This window comes from Dama dama, chromosome 20 (genome assembly GCF_033118175.1).
Source record: "Dama dama isolate Ldn47 chromosome 20, ASM3311817v1, whole genome shotgun sequence".
NCBI lineage: Eukaryota > Metazoa > Chordata > Mammalia > Artiodactyla > Cervidae > Dama > Dama dama.
Window position 1 is genome coordinate 3,531,602 of NC_083700.1, and position 17,516 is coordinate 3,549,117.

Here is a 17,516-nt window from a genome sequence, read left to right on the forward strand (position 1 = left end):
TTTACCCAAAACCTGATTTACTGACAAAATCAATTTTGTACTTATTAGGTTGGTACAAAAGTAATTGTAGTTTCAAACTGAGAATTTTAATCATTTAATCATTATTATCAAACACATCTTTATTAATCAAAATGGGAACCATTACACCAAATACATTTTTGCCAATGAGAACTAAGTTTGTTCTTGTAGCATAAAAATTGTGCCTTGGAATTCTACAAACTCTTGTAAAGCATTTTCTGCCTCCTGCTGTTTTTGCAAGCATGTTGCCTACAAAAAGTTGTTGAGATGCTTGACGTTGACAGTTGTTTGGTGAGAGGTCAGGTGAATATGGCAGATGAGGCAGAACTTCAGAGCCCAATTTATTCAACTTTTGAAGCATTGGTTGTGCATCATGCAGTCAGGCGTTGTTGTGGAGAAGAATTGGACTCATTCTATTGGCCAGTGCCGGCTGCAGGCATTGCAGTTTTCAGTGCATCTCATTGATTTGCTGAGCATACTTCTCAGATGTAATGATTTTTCAGGAATTCAAAAAGGTGTAATGGATCAGACTGGCAGTAGACCACCAAACAGTGACCGAGACTTTTTTTGGTGCAAATTAGGATTTGGGAGTGCTTTTGGAGCTGCTGCTTTGTCTAGCCACTGAGCTGGTTGTTGCGGGTTGTTGTTTAAAGTCCACTTTTCATCACATGTCACAGTCTGATCAAGAAATGGTTTGTCGTTGTTGCATAGAATAAGAGAAGATGATACTTTAAAAGGACGATTTTTTTTTTTTTTAAGGACGATTTTAAAAAAATTTTCAGTCAGCTCTTGAGGCAGCCACTTACCAAGCCTTTTCACCTTTCCAATTTGCATCAAATGCCTAATGAGTGTAGAATGGTCAACACTGAGTTCTTCAGCAGCTTCTCGTGTAGTTTTTACGAGGATCAACTTTGATGATTGCGCTCCGTTAGTCGTCGTCAGCTTTCTATGGCTGGCCACTGCGTTTCTCATCTTTGGCTCTCATCTCTTTTGCAAAGCTTCTTGAACCACTGCTGCTTTGTCCTTTGGTTAGCAGTTCCTGGGCCAGGTGTGTTGTTGATGTGGCAGGTTATCTCCGCTGCTATATGACATATTTTGAACTCGAATTAAAAAATCATTTGAATTTGTTTTTTGTTTGTTTGTTTTTGAATTTGCTTTTTGTCTAACATCATTTTCCTAATCTAAAATAAATATAAAATCAACAGCAATTAATAAGTTATTAGCAAAAAAACATAAAGTGAGAGATGTTCATTAAAATGACGTGTAACATAACCCTACATAAGAATGTATTCCAGTATCAAATGGCAAAGTTTAGTAGTGTAAAACCACAATTACTTTTGCACTAACCTAAAATTATGTGGCACATGTATGTTATTTATCATATATTTCTAAAACATAAAACATAATATATAGCAACCATCAGAAATGTAAAATTAAGAATTCCTGGTGGGGATACAGAATTGATGGAATAAGCCAAAAATATTTTAAGTATATAGAAATCCTTGGTAAAGTCCTATTCTCATGAGGAGCCTCTAAACATCTCAAAGTTATTTTTACTTTTGTATTAGTGTTTCTAGGTTGTTTTAACATAAAATATATTTGAATGTAACTTTTGGCAAATTATTTTGGCAAATTATTCTATTGGTAATTACTACTTTCTAATTATATAATAGTAGAATGGGATTTGTTTCAGGCCTATTTGGTTTTCTGATTTATACCTTGAATCCTAAGCACTCAATCTGATTTTACAGGGAAGATTGCAACTTAAAAGTACCATGTCACTCTAAATGAGTTATAGAGAAGCTAAAACATTGAAGTGGAGGGCACTCTGTGTTATGATTGTTGCCAAGAATTGCTTATACTCCCTACATCGGCCATATTCAGAGTGTCTCTGAATGCACCTATGTCTCCATATCTTTACTTACTGTATGCCCCTCTAACTGAAATGACCTCCTATAACCATCATCATCATTATGGCCATTTCATCTTTCAACATGCGTCTTAAGCTGCTCTTTTTGAAACTTTTCTTAGCCTATACCTTGCATAATTCCAAGTAGGACTGAACATTTCTTCTGTATGCCTTTATATATATTATGCTACCTATAACATTTGTTGCATATGTGTATGTATATGTTTCCCTGTGTAAGATGTAAGTTCCTTTTAAGGCCAGCATAATATATGCATGCATACATAAATAAAAGTTGGCAAAGAAGATTATCTTTTTATCTAAAATTCTAGCTACCAAATTTTTATTCATATTTCCTTAGATGATCTGGCTTATTGTTTTCTTCCTCTGCTTCCTAAAATTTGAAATAAATGAAAATCTATAAATTACTCTTTTAGGGGTCTGACAGCATTCCCACACATTTGATTACTTCCTAGAAAGAACTGAGGGTCACTTTTAATCATGGCTATAGTTTATTATGAAGAGGGAAAAACACATCAGACAGAATCTAGAAGAAGCCAGGCACAAGCTACCAGTGTTCTCCCACCCAAGATGGTCCATACAACCTGCTCCTTTTTCCAGCAGTAAAAGGCGTTTGACACTAGTGTAATGTTTCTGCCCAGAGAAGCCTGCTTAAGACTCAAAATCCACCAGTTTTATTGAAGGCAAGTCATATAGGCACCCTCTGCACCAAACCACAACCACCTGAGTTCCAGACCCTGAAGGAAAGTAGATGTTCACCATAAATCACATTATTTGTACAGACCATCTTGGCAACCAGGTATATCAGGGTTCATTGTCCCAGGCAGGCAGAACAATGGAGGAAACATAAAGTCAAGTTCCCAGGCACCAGCCAAGGGCCAGCCTTGGAAACAGACTCTTCTAAAGATAGCAGCATTGGGCCTGCTATCCTTTACTTTTATTTACTAATACACTTTGAGGCAAAGAATTGAAACTCTCTCCCCCACTCCGATCCCACTCCAAACATATACCACAGACACAGGAGAAGTAGAAACAGCAAGATACTCTCTAGCAACTCATCCATGTCTCTTATATCTGGTACTTGTAAAAGATAGTGACTGAAATTCCAATCCAGAGGCCTTTGTTATTGGTAACAATAGACAACTTATAAACAAGGGCTTTAAAGCACTTAAAAGTATAATTTTTAAAAAACACAAGTAGCATCTTTTCTAAATTTTTATTCATAGATCCATATGGCCATGAAACTTTTTTTAAAAAATAATTTAAAGGTAAATTTGAGCTTAACTCTGAAAAATCCAAGACTAAATTTGGAGGTTCAAGCCAGTGAGGTTTTCTCTCTAAAAACCACTAAGTAAATATGAGAAAAGTGTGTATATAGTAGACTTCATATACTGGTATTTAGAGTTAAAGTGAGCATTCAGTGTGGCATAACTAAGTGAAATTTAACTTATTTGTTGGTTATAGTATCATTTGCCTAGGAATGTTGCAGAGGACAGGGTAGGAGATAGGGACTGAGAATAGTTTCCATATGTTTATAAAAACCTAATATTTTGATCTTTGAATGGGAAACTCAGTCTCAAGTTTTGTAAGTAAATGCATACTCAATTTATTTTAAGATGGAAGAATTTAGTTATAAAATTAGGAAGATGGAGGTTACTGTTGCCTTAAGTGTTCTGATACACTACAGTGATGTCACAAAGTTTGGAAAATCCTACATTGTCTATACCTCTGTCTGAAACTTTATAAGCCACATTAGTATAATAAAGCCTGTAAGAAAACCTGCAACAAGGAAACCTTTTTAGCCCTTCTTAACTCATTGTTTTATACATTTATTTGAACACAAACCTCTTAGGTGGAAAGCCTCCAAAAATCCCACAACTTGGAAAATGCTTTTCAGATCATTTCAATTTACATTCTACAGTCTACAGTTCAGTTGCTCAGTTGTGTCTGACTCTTTGCCAGCCCCATGGACTGCAGCATGCCAGGCTTACCTGTCCATCACCAACTCCTGGAGCTTACTCAAGCTTATGTTCATCAAGTCAGTGATGCAATCCAACCATCTCATTCTCTGTTGTCCCCTTCTCCTGCCTTCAATCTTTCCGAGCATCAGGGTCTTTTCCAGTGAGTCAGTTTTTCGCTTCAGGTGGCAAAAGTATTGGAGTTTCAGCTTCAGCATCAGGCCTTCCAGTGAATATTCAGGATTGATTTCCTTTAGGATTCACTGGTTTCATCTCCTCGCACTCCAAGAGTCTTCTCCAACACCATAGTTCAAAAGCATCAATTCTTCAGCACTCAGCTTTCTTTAAAAGTCCAGCTTTCACATCCACACATGACTATTGGAAAAACCATAGCTTTAACTAGACAGACCTTTGTTGACAAAGTAACGTCTCTGCTTTTTTTTACGTCTCTGCTTTTTAATGTGCTGTCTAGGTTGGTCAGAGCTTTTCTTCCAAGGAGCAAGTGTCTTAATTTCATGGCTGCAGTCACCATCTTCAGTGATTTTGGAGCCCAAGAAAATAAAGTCTCTCACTGTTCCCATTGTTTCCCCATCTGTTTGCCATGAAGTGATGGGACTGGATGCCATGATCTTTAATTTTCTGAATGTTGAACTTTAAGTCAGCTTTTTCATTCTCCTCTTTCACTTTCATCATGAGGCTCTTTAATTCTTCTTTGCTTTCTGCCATAAGTGTGGTATCATCTGTGTACCTAAGGTTATTGATATTTCTCCTGGCAGTCTTGATTCCAGCTTGTGCTTCATCCAGCCTGGCATTTCACATGATGTACTCTGCATATAAACAGAGTGACAATATACAGCCTTGACATACTCCTTTCCCAATTTGGAACCAGTCTCTTCCATGTCCAGTTCTACCTGTTGCTTCCTGACCTGTATACAGGTTTCTCAGGAGGCAGGTGAGGTGGTCTGGTATTCCCATCTCTTTCAGAATTTTCCACAGTTTGTTGTGATCTACACAGCCAAATGCTTTGGTGTAGTTAATAAAGCAGAAATAGATGTTTTTCTGGAACTGTCTTGCTTTTTTGATGATCCAGTGGATGTTGGCAATTTGATCTCTGGTTCCTCTGCTTTTTCTAAATCCAGCTTGAACATCTGGAAGTTCATGGTTCATGTACTGTTGAAGCCTGGCTTGGAGAACTTTGAGCATTACTTTGCTAGAGTGTGAGATCAGTGCAATTGTGTGGTAGTTTAAACATTCTTTGGGATTGGAATGAAAACTGACCTTTTTCAGTCCAGTGGCCGCTGCTGAGCTTTTCCAAATTTGCTGGCATATTGAGTGGAGTACTTTCACAGGATCATCTTTTAGGATTAGAAATAGCTCAGCTGGAAATCCATCATCTCCACTAGCTTTGTTCGTAGTCAGGCTTCCTAAGGCCCACTTGACCTTGCATTCCAGGATGTCTGGCTCTAGATGGGTAATCACACCACTGTGGTTATCTGGGTCATAAAGATCTTTTTTGTATAGTTCTTCTGTGTTTTCTTGCCACCCCCTCTTAATGTCTTCTGCTTCTGTTAGGTCCATACCATTTCTGTCCTTTATTGAGCCCATCTTTGTATGAAATGTTCCCTTGGTATCTCTAATTTTCTTGAGGAGATCTCTAGTCTTTTTCATTCTATTGTTTTCCTCTATTTCTTGCATTGCTCACTGAAGAAGGCTTTCTTATCTCTCCTTGCTATTCTTTGGAACTCTGCATTCAAATAGGTGTATCTTTCCTTTTCTCCTTTGCCTTTCGATTCTCTTCTTTTCTCAGCTATTTGTAAGGCCTCCTCAGATAACCATTTTGCCTTTTTGCATTTCTTTTTCTTGGGGATGGTCTTGGTCACTGTCACCTGTACAATGTCATGAACCTCCGTCCATAGTTTTTCAGGCACCCTGTCTATCAGATCTAATCCCTTGAATCTATTTCTCACTTCCACTGTATAATCATAAAGGATTTGATTTAGGTCATACCTGAATGGTCTAGTAATTTTCCCTACTTTCTTCAATTTCAGTCTGAATTTGGCAATAAAAGAGTTCATGACCTGAGCCACAGTCAGCTCCCTGTCTTGTTTTTGCTGACTGTATAGAGCTTCTTCTCCATCTTTGGCTGTAAAGAATATGATCAGTCTGATTTCACTGTTGACCATCTGGTGATGTCCATGTGTCGAGTCTTCTCTTATGTTGTTGCGAGAGAGTGTTTGCTATGACCAGTGTGTTCTCTTGACAACAGTCTAGAAGTTTCATTCTACATTTTGAGTATTGAGTTCTTTAAATATCTGGACCAGGAGACTCTTGGATTTCCTTTTAGTATTTCACACCTGCTTAGTAAAGAATGTCTTTCTACAGGTTACTTCAAAATTCACCTGGTATAATTCTCGTCATGTCCTCATATTCTATCGTTAGTATAGTGTCCTTTTATATTAACCTATTTTTGACTACTGAATTACCCTTTAAGTCATTTAATTCCAGGTTGAATAAATCAATTCTTTCCTAATCTTTGTTTAAGCCATTTTTTCTACCTTAAAATCTGTTCTTCTGTAAGCTATTTTAATAATAGTATTGATTAATTTGTACCTCTCTAGCTGTATATATATATGTTTTTGCTTTTTGGCCATGCCACATGGGATTGGGGGATCTTAGTTCCCTGACAAGGGATTGAACCCATGACCCCTGCAGTAGAAGCATGGAGTCCTAACCACTGGAACGCCAGGGAGTTCCCAACTCTAGCTATGTGTAAGTGTGTTTTACAATGATTTTTTTTTTTTTTCGCCATGTTGAAAACAATAGGTAAAGTAACTTACTTTATGTTTTTAGTGTTGTTTAAGAATGTCTCTTTACAGTTTAGCCTTCAGTTCAGTTCAGTCACTTAGTCGTGTCTGACTCCTTGCGACTCCCTGGACTCCAGCACACCAGGCTTCCCTGTCCATCACCAACTCCCAGAGCCTGCTCAAACTCGTGTCCATTGCATTGGTGATGCCATCCAACCTTCTCATCCTCTGTCATCCCCTTTTCTGCCCGCCTTCAATCTTTCCCAGCATCAGAGTCTTTTCTAATGAGTCTAGTTTAGCCAAAGCTTTTTTTAACTACTAAAGTGTGCCAATTTTGTATTTTTTAAATAAGGCTTATGGGCCCTTTGATTGGTATAAGCTTCTAATTAAGCCTGTGCTGTGCTTAATGGCTCAGTCGTGTCCAACTCTGCAGTCCTGCGGACTGGAGCCCGCCAGGCCCCGCTGTCCATGGGGATTCTCCAGGCAAGAGTACTGGAGTGGGTTACCATGCCCTCCTCCAGGGTCTTCCGAACCCAGGGATCAAACCCAGGTCTCCCTCATTGCAGGTGAATTCTTTACCATTTGAGCCCCCAGGGAATTTGTTTGTTTTTGGAGCTAAGGTTTTCATTACAGCAGCTTTAAGAATAACCTCACAAACTTTTATACAAGATTAAATTCAGGACCATCCACTTTAGTTTTTAATGTTTTGTACAATTGAAAGATTTCCAGGAAATTTGAAATATTGATTTGAGTACATATAGGTTCTTAGCAGCAACAGCTTAACACAAAGTCTTTGACCAAACGTCTATGTTTTCTGAAATGTAATTGAAGTAGTTGTCTAGAAACATGTTGATTTGTATAAAATCATTAATTAATTTTGATTGAGGAGCTTAGTTTGGGATGGGATGGGGAGGGAGGTGGGAAGGGGTTCAGGATGGAGAACACATGTAAATCCATGGCTGATTCATGTCAATGTATGGCAAAAAGCACTACAATATTGTAAAGTAATTCGCCTCCAACTAATAAAAATAAATGAAAAAAAAATACATTACATATTAAAAAAAAATTTTTTTTAAAGAAGAGAAGTTTCATTAAAACTAAGCCCCCAGGGAATTTAAGCTTGGAGATATCTTAAAATGTTTTGTTGAACCATTTTAGAAATAGAATTTCCTCGAATATGAAGTGTTAAATATAAAGACTTTCAGGGAAGAGGCAAGGCTCAAAATGTAAAGTTAGGGACTTCCCTGGTGGCTCAGTGGTAAAGAATCTGTCTGCCAACACACACAGTTTTTTTTTTACCCCTACAGATTTTTCTGAAGTATATTATACTTTTAGAATTAAGTTTAGTGCATTCCTAAGAAAAGCCTCAGAGCTTATTTGTTGAGGCAGTCCGAGTGCAGATTGGAAAAGAATTTTCAGACACAGAGCATTTCAGAAGGGAATAAGTTTATTAAGGACAAAGGGCAGGGATAATGTGGGTACTGAGAGCACAGTGAGCCGACTTCCTGACAGATCAGGAAAAGTTGACAGTTTCAGGGGTTAAAAGCCAATTTTTATAGTCTCAAGACAAAATTCCTGCTGGACGGGATTCCTACTGGTTGGTGTTAGGTGATTAGGGTGCTATAGGGTGTCTACTGGAGTGGACATCTTTGCCTAATTGGGAGTCAGAATGGTTGTTAGTGATGATCAGGGGCTTTTGGCAACAGTTACAAAGGGGCTTAGTCAGTTTCGGAGTTGACCTTGGTTCTGGGCTCCACTTCTGTAGCCTTGGTGCAAGGTCTCGCACCTGTGACCTTGGGGCAGGACTCATCATTATTTTCTGATGTTATGCTCTTTTTCCTAGTAACTGCCAATGTGTAAGTCTCGGTTGTGAGACTTGAAGTTTTCAAAATATCAAATATCAGAGTGTCCCTCTTTTGTTCTTTTTCTTTCTCTACTTAAAATTTTCACTCTTTTTTTTTTCTTTATATATATGTATATATATATTTTATTGAAGTGTAGTTGACTTAACAGTGTTGCAGGTGCACAATAAGGTGATTCAGCTGTACATATACAAATATATTATTTTTCAGACTATTTTCTATGATAGGTTATTAAAAGATACTGACTATAGTTCCCTGTGCTGTACAGTAAATCTTTTTTGCTTGTTGCATATCCTTTTTAAAAATTAGAAATCTAGTATTCTATTCATACAAAGTCAAACAGGTAGAATCAAAATGTCATAAATTTTTTAGTTAGGTAAAAATTCATAAGTTTTCTAAAATATATATTATACATACTACACACACACACATGCTTGGTGGTTTCTTTTGGTGTCTCGTGTGAATCTAAGAGTCTGTTCCTTGACGTTTGGCAACACAAGGGTTGGTAGCAGTACTTGGATCCTTTCCAGCAAGGTTGAAGAGAGTTCATGTGGAAGTGTCATTTTTTTTTTTCTGTACCTTGCAGCTTGTGGGACCTTAGTCCCCTCCACCAGGAATCAAACCTGTGCCCTTGGCAATTGAAGCATGTAGTTTTAACTACTGGACCTCCAGAGAATTCCCTGGAAGTGCCTTTATTAATAGACAAAGTTTCTAGGGAATTTCCAGGTTGCAAGGTGTGATGCTTTAGGTTTTCACTTCCCCAAATTTGCTCTGTCAAAACTTTCCTTTTTTGGTCTTGCCGTGTGGCATGCAGGATCTTAGTTCTCTCACCAAAGATCATACCCAGCCCACTTCCAGTGGAAGCACAGAATTCTAACCACTGGGCTGCCAGGGAATTCCCAAAACATTATTTTCAATAGAAGCAATTAGGCTTTCAAAATATTAGAGTATCTCTTCTTTTGTCAGTTGTAGATCAAAAGAAGCAGGAGCCAAGTGCTTTGGGCATCTTGTGATTATGTCAAAGGCGAAGGGTTTATGAGTTACAAGAGGTGGACTTGAGATTTTTGAAGGACCAGCTGCAATGCTTTTGGCCAGGGTACTTGGAGGGCCTTTAAAAATATTGCCCGTTGAATCTTAATAATGCCAGTAGTGCGTTCAGCTAAACTAGAAGATTGAGGGTTAGGTAATAAGGTTGTAAAATTAGCCAAAGAGTATAGACATTTTGAAGCGCCTGGCCAGTCACTGTGAAGTTAAGAATTTCCCCAGGTAGGGATAATCTTTTCCAAAAGAAGATTATCCTCAGAAGAGACAGTAGCCTGGCTTTTGGTTCACTGTGAAAACATACAGACCACAAATAAAACATGTTTATTAGATGGAGTAAATTGTGTAACATTCATTTACCAGGACTCTAATGGTCCATTAGGCGGTTTAAAATGTCTGGGAATAGTACGAACAGTCTTCCTTGGATTGTACTTGGGAAAAGTGTGTTAGGCACTTTGCAGCCTTATTTCCCCATCAATATTGATTCATGAAGACTAACATTTTTTAGTAGACTAATGGTTCAATACATGTACAATGGTGAGAAATGGGTAATCTGCTTTATTGATTAGGCCAAAGCCTTTGACTGTGTATATCACAACAAACTGGAAAGTTCTTCAAGAGATGAGAATACCAGACCACCTTACCTGCCTCCTGAGAAATCTGTATGCAGCTCAAGAAGGAACAGTTAGAACTGGACATGGAACAACAGGCTGGTTCCAAATCAGGAAAGAAGTATGTTAAGGCTGTATATTGTCTCCCTGCTTATTTAACTTCTATGCAGAATACATCATGCGAAATGCCGGGCTGGATGAAGCACAGGCTGGAATCAAGATTGCTGGGAGAAATATCAACAACCTCAGATATGCAGATGACACCACACTTATGGCAGGAAGCAAAGAAGTACTAAAGAGCCTCTTGATGAAAGTGAAACAGAGTGAAAAAACTGGCTTAAAACTCAACATTCCAAAAACTAAGATCGTGGCATCCAGTCCCATCACTTCATGGCAAATACATGGGGAAGCAATGGAAACAGTGAGAGACTTTATTTTCTTGGGCTCCAAAATCACTGCAGATGGTGACTGCATGAAATTAAAAGATGCTTTCTCCTTGAAAGAAAAGCTATGACCAAGATAGACAGCATAGTAAATTAAAAAGCAGGGACATAACATTGCCAACAAAGGTCTGTCTAGTCAAAGCTATGATTTTTCTAGTAGTCATATATGGATGTGAGAGTTGTACTATAAAGAAGCCTGAGCACTGAAGAATTGATGCTTTTGAACTGTGGTATTGGAGAAGACTCTTGAGAGTCCCTTGGACTGCAATGAGATCAAACCAGTCAACCTTAAATGATATCAGTCCTGACTCTTCATTGGAAGGACTGATGCTGAAGCTGAAGCTCCAGTAATTTGGCCACCTGATGCAAAGAACTGACTCGTTGGAAAAGTCCCTGATGTTCGGAAAGATCGAAGGCAGGAGGAGAAGCGGGCAACAGAGTATGAGATGGTTGGATGGCATCAGCAACTCAATGGATGTGAGTTTGAGCAAGCTGTGGGAGTTGGTGATGGACAGGGAAGCCTGGCATGCTGCAGTTCATGGTGTCTTAAAGAGTCGGACATGACTGAACAACTGAACTGTTTTCTCTCATATTTGTTAACCTCTTTGTTTTATATTTCTACTTTTTTTCTTTTTTTTTTTTTTTTATCATTTCCTTCCTTATTATTTAAAATTCCTCTTTGGTTTTTTTTCTAACTTTGTTAGTTGTATACATTTAGCATTCAGCTTTTTTTCATTAACATTTAATTTGCAGTCAGAGAACATGGTTGATTTAGACCTATATTTTGAAATTTATAGAAACTGGCTTTGTGGCCTATTATGTGATAAATTTGTAAATGTTTCATGTGTGCTTGAAAAGCATGTGACTTTAATTTTTAATGTAGAATTTTATATGTGACCATGATATTATGTTGTTCAGTTGCTGTGTCGTGTCCAGCTCTTTGCAACCCATGGACTGCAGCATGCCAGGCTTCCCTGTCCTTCACTGTCTCCTGGAGTTTGCTCAAAATTGTGTCCATTGAGTCCAACCATCTCATCCTCTGTCGCCCCCTTCTTCTCTTGCCCTCAGTCTTTCCCAGCATCGGGGTCTTTTCCAGTGAGTTGGCAGTTCACATCAGGTGGTCAAAGTATTGGAGCTTCAGCTTCAACATTAGTCCTTCCAGTGAATATTCAGGTTTGATTGGTTGGATCTCTTTGCTGTCCTAGGAGCTCTCAAGAGTCTTCTTCAGCACTACAGTTTGAAAGCATTAATTCTTTGGCACTCAGATTTCTTTATAGTCCAACTCTCATGTCTGTACATGACTGCTGGAAAAACCGTATCTTTGACTATCTGGAACTTTGTCAACAAGTGATGTCTCTGCTTCTTAACATGCTGTCTAGGTTCATCATATCTTTTCTTCCAAGGAGCAAGCATCTTTTAATTTCAAGGCTGTAGTCACTGTCCACAATGATTTTGGAGCCCAAGAAAACGAAATCTTGTCACTGTTTCCACATCCCCCCCCGTCTATTTGCTGTGAAGTCATGGGACTGAATGCCATGAACTTCGTATTTTGAATGTTGAGTTTTAAGCCAGCTTTTTTCACTTTTTTCCTCCTTCACCTTCATTAAGAGGTTCTTGTTCCTCTTCACTTTCTGCCACTAAAGTGCTTTATATGAGTGCATTAACCTCTGCATTATCGGAGGTTGTTGATATTTCTCCCAGTAATCTTGATTCTAGCTTTGAGTCAGCATTTTGCATGATACACTCCGCTTGTAATTTAGATAAGCAGGGTGACTGTATACAGCGTTGACATACTCCTTTCCCAATTTTGAACCAGTCCATTGTTCCATGTCCATTTCTAACTGTTGTTTCTTGTCCTGCATACAGGTTTCTCAGGAGACAGGTAAAGGTGATCTGGTGTTCCATCTCCTTCAGAATTTTCCACAGTTTGTTGTAATCCACACAGTCAAAGGCTTTAGCGTAGTTAATGAAGTAGATTGTGTTTTGGAATTCCCTTGCTTTTTCTATGATCCAGTGGATGTTGGCAATTTGGTCTCTGGTTCCCCTGCCTTTTCTAAATCCAGCTTGTACATCTGAAAGTTCTTGGTTCACGTACTGCTGAAGCCTAGCCTGCAGGATTTTGAGCATAATTTTGCTAGCGTGTGAAATGAGTGAAATTGTATGGTTATTTGAACATTGTTTGGCATTGCCTTTCTCTGGGGCTGAAATGAAAACTGACTTTTTCCAGACCTGTGGCCACTTCTGATTTAAGGCTTAGCATTAGATTAAGACTGTTAATTGTACTGTTCAAATTATCTCTGTGTTTTGGTAGCTTGACTTGTAAAATATGAGAGAGATGTATTGAAGTCATTATGTCCTTGTAGTTCTGTCATTTTCTTTTTTTAACAAGGTTTGAGGCTTTTTATTTGGTATATATATATATATTAAATTGTTATTTCTTCCTGGTAAACTAAACTTCCTATATATGTAGTAATCTTTTCTACCTTTGACATTACTTTTTATCATAGTCTCTTTTATCTGATATTAACATAGCTATGCCATTTTCATTTGATTACTATTCTCACAATATCCTTTTGCCTGAAACCCTTGCCTTGTTCTCATACTTTAGATATGTCTGAAACAGTTTCTTTTTCTTTCCGTTGGTCAATTTAGTCTTTTTAAGTTTCTTATTATCATGGCTATTTTTGGACTTGTTTTCCAACTTTTTTTGGGGTGGGGGGGACTTCCTTGATAGCTCAGTTGGTAAAGAATCTGTCTGCAATCCGGGAGACCCTGGTTTGATTCCTGGTTTGGGAAGATCCCCTGGAGAAGGAATAGGCTATCCACACCAGTATTCTGGCCTGGAGAATTCCATGGACTTACATATAGTCTATGGGGTTGCAAAGAGTCAGACATGACTGAGAACCTTTCACTTTTCACTTTCCAGCTTTTTGCTTCTGATTTTCCTGTTATACCTTTTTTTTAACTTTCCTGTCATTTTTAGGATGAAGATTTTTATCCTTCTTTTTTTTTTTTTTGGTCCACTGGGTTGGAAGATATGTAGCACATCTGTTTGGTACATGCATGTGTTTTATATGTGGTGCACACATGCGTTGTGTATGATGTGTGTGATGTATGTGTGATGTGTGTATATATGTACACCACGCAGCATGTGGGATATTAGCTTCCTGACCAGGGACTGAACCCAGGCTCTTGACAGTGAAATGCAGAGTCCTAACCACTAGACTGCCAGGGAATTCCCTTCAATGTTTTCATTCTAAGTTTATTCATTTCTTTAGAACTGTTTGCTATGTTGGACATTATCTGATTGTGTATACAAGTATAGCATTTACTGTCACTTTTTATCTTCTAAGTTGAAATTTGTGCACTTTAAGCTTTTTTTCTGTTTTAGATCATTTCCTACAGTGGTAGGTACCCTAATCTTTGACCTAAATTGTACAGTACAAGCTGCACTGTATTATTCTTTATCAGGATGGGTAAGCCAAACAAACATTAAGCAGTAAATTAGACCATATTGTAGAGCAAACTTTATTAAAATTCACTTTATTTATTTTTGGTTGTACTCAGTCTTCGTCGCTGTGTGAGGACTTTCTTTATTTGCTGCAAGTAGGGGCTGCCCTTTGTTCCAGTATGCAGGCTTCTTCATTATGGTGACTTCTCTTGTTACGGAGCACAGGGTCTAGATGCACAGGCTTCAGTAGTTGCAACACATCGGCTCAGAATTTGTATGGTATGCGGCTTTAGGGCAAGTGGGCTTCAGTAGTTGCAGCACGCGGGCTCAGTAGTTGTGGCTTGCACGCTCTAGAGTGCCAGATCAGAAGTTGTGGTGCGGGGGCTTAGTTGCTCTGCTGGCATGTGGAATCCTTCCAGACCGGGAATTGTACCCATGTCCCCTGCATTGGCAGGCTGATTCCTATCCACTGCACTACCAGGGAAGTCCCTAAAGCAAACATTTAAGTGAAATGAACACTTACGATTTGGTACCATCTTCACTAATCCTTAATTATTATCATCCCATTACTCATTCAGCTTTAATTTTGGCCACACTGCTGTTTAAAAATGATTTGAGCTTCTGATTCTTGCTGTGTTGTATAGTTTCTTTTTCCATTTATAGCTCCTAAGGCCTCTGCTTTATCAGCAAGGTTATTTCTGTTTCTTCTGCTACCTGATACTCTACTTATTCTGTTTTTTTTATTGAAGTATAGTTGATTTACAGTGTTGCATTAGTTTCTAGATACTCAACTTTCTTAGCAAGAGATTTTTCTTTTCGGTTTCTTGCCATTCACATATTTTTAACTGATCAAGTGTCCTTTTTTCTTCTACTTTAGAAAAAAGAGAATTTTAATCATATTAATTGTTTCATTTGAGAGCATTTGAATTCTCAACCCTTCCCATTTATCACTTCCCAATCAGAAAGAGATAATCAGAGTAAACTGAACATGTCAGCTTTCTCTGTGGAAGTTTCTAATCATGTCTAGCTTAAAATTTTGGACCCCCCCTTTTTTAAATATGTGTAACATAGGATAACATTTTTAAAACACTTTCTAAATAGCCCATAGAATTTATAATATACCATTTTATGAAAAAGAAAACTTTATAAGACTACATAATTGTTATAGAATTGTTTTAGAAAGTGTTATTAAGTTTAGTGTCTGTTTTTCTAGATTCTCTATGTATATATAAATTTTTCCTCTATGAATTATTTTTTAACCTATATTATAGATTCTTTAAGATAATGCTGATATTTTCTATATTCTTGCTTATGGATCATTATGTCATTTTTAATGACATAAGTATTATTTAATGACATAAGTATTCCAGTGTACAGATGTACCTTAATTTATTTAACCTATCCTTTCTAGGTATAAAACACTTAGATTATTCCAGTGTTTCTCAGAGTAGTGCGGTGAATACATGTGTGTATGTGTGTGTATATATATTGTGAAAATACATATTTGCATATTTGTTTTTTATAGCATACGTTCGTTAAAAGATAAGATTGCTACATCAAAACAAATACATGTTTTAGGTTTTAATGGATATTATTTAATTTCTCCTCAAAAATATATTGTACTGGAACAGTAATATACTGCCAGTGGGATTATACACTGCTGTAACCACTTTGGAAAGTTGTTTGAGAGTATCTATTAAGGATAATCATATGCACATACTGTGGTCCAGCATATCCACTTCTAAATATATGCTCAAGAGAAATATGTGCATATGTTCATCAGAGCACTATTTTTGTCATCAAAACCTGTAAACAACCCAATGTCCACCAACAGTTGTATGGATACATAAATTATAATGTATTTATGTAAAGTAGTATTGTACAGCAAAGAGAATGAATGAACTACAGCTAAATACAGCAACATGGATGAATCTTACAAATATAATATTGAGCTAAAGAAGCTAGATACAAAATATATCATATGATTTTGTTTAATTAATGAAATAGGCAAAATTAACCCATCATGTTAGAAGTCAGAATAGTGCAGCATAATAATGGAAATGGAGAATGGGGAGACTTCTGAATTCTATTTATTCTCTGTTTCTCAATACTTGTGCTGGTTACATGGGCCTATTTTGCAAAAATGCATTGAGCTACACCTTTTTGACTTATACCTTCCTGTATATGTTTCTACTTAAGTGAAAAATTTACAGCCAAAGAGTGCTTTTTCTTTATATACATAAAACCTTCAAACTCCTGCCAGTAGTGCCTATTTTCCTGTGCTCTTAACCACTCTGATAGATGTAAAAAAATTTTTAATGTGATAGACATACCAAAAGATGAATTTGTTTTATTATTAGTGAGGCTAAGCATCTTTTTGCCTATTTATTAACAGTCTCTTTCTTCTGTAATTTCCTTGTTCATGTCCTTATTTTTCTATTATAGTACTTATTTTTCATACTGATTTGTAGACACTTGATATATTTTGGATTTTTGTCTATTATACTTCAGAATATAATGTTTTAAATAACAGGTTCAAACTAACAGTTATTTAGTAGTAGATGTTGGGGAGTTTCTTCTAGTAATAAAATCAATCTTAAAGAGGGTCCATTGTTCTTCACTTTCTAGCTCTGTGACCCAACTGGGTTCTTAGGAGAGTAAAAATCAGCCTCATTAGCTCCATTCTGTACTCCATAATATGAAGTTCATGTAGAATAGATTCTATTAGAAGATCCTTGTTTTATTCATAGATATCAATATTCTTTCCTTGACTAGTTTGTTCTTTGCTGAGAACACCTTTAAACAAAATCTCAAAACATCCACTGCAATTATATGTTACCTTTAGTTTCTTTTTTTGGTTTCTCTTTATGCCTTTATATTTCCTGATATGGAGAGGACAAATAATATTGACTAGGTTTTGTTTTATTTATAGTAAATTGCATATTAATTTTGTCTGTATTATATTTTTATAAAATAGCCATTTAAACAGTGTGCCGCATGCTATTTCATTTACTCTCAACCAGTACCAAATTTCTAAGTGATCTCTCAACTAAAACATTTTGTTTTAGTAACTCAACTAGTTTGATGTAGTCTTACTGTTTTGTCTGCTTTTGACTGGGGATGCCTCATTGAGATAATGTTGAGTTTAAATAATTTCTAGATTTCACTTGATTTTAATGTTGCTCACTATCATTCTGTAGTGGCCTGTGAATGTTTTATACTTATTTCTGTATTTTTCTTTTAATATGTAATTCATAGACGCTCTGCTGTTGCCCGCATTCAGGAGTTCTTCAGGCGGAGAAAAGAAAGGAAAGAAATGGAGGAGTTGGATACTTTGAACATTAGAAGGCCACTAGTAAAGATGGTTTATAAGGGCCATCGCAACTCCAGGACAATGGTAC

At 37.1% G+C, this 17,516-nt stretch overlaps 1 protein-coding gene across 4 annotated transcripts in view; it reads left to right on the forward strand.

Moving 5' to 3' along the window:
- DCAF6 (DDB1 and CUL4 associated factor 6) overlaps nucleotides 1-17,516 on the forward strand; it is a 182,504-nt gene that overhangs the window by 144,597 nt on the left and 20,391 nt on the right. For all 4 annotated transcript variants that reach the window (XM_061120187.1, XM_061120188.1, XM_061120189.1 and 1 more), the window contains one exon: nucleotides 17,374-17,512. In XM_061120187.1, coding sequence (XP_060976170.1) covers nucleotides 17,374-17,512 — 139 coding nt within the window. The remainder of the gene's footprint in view (nucleotides 1-17,373; nucleotides 17,513-17,516) is intronic.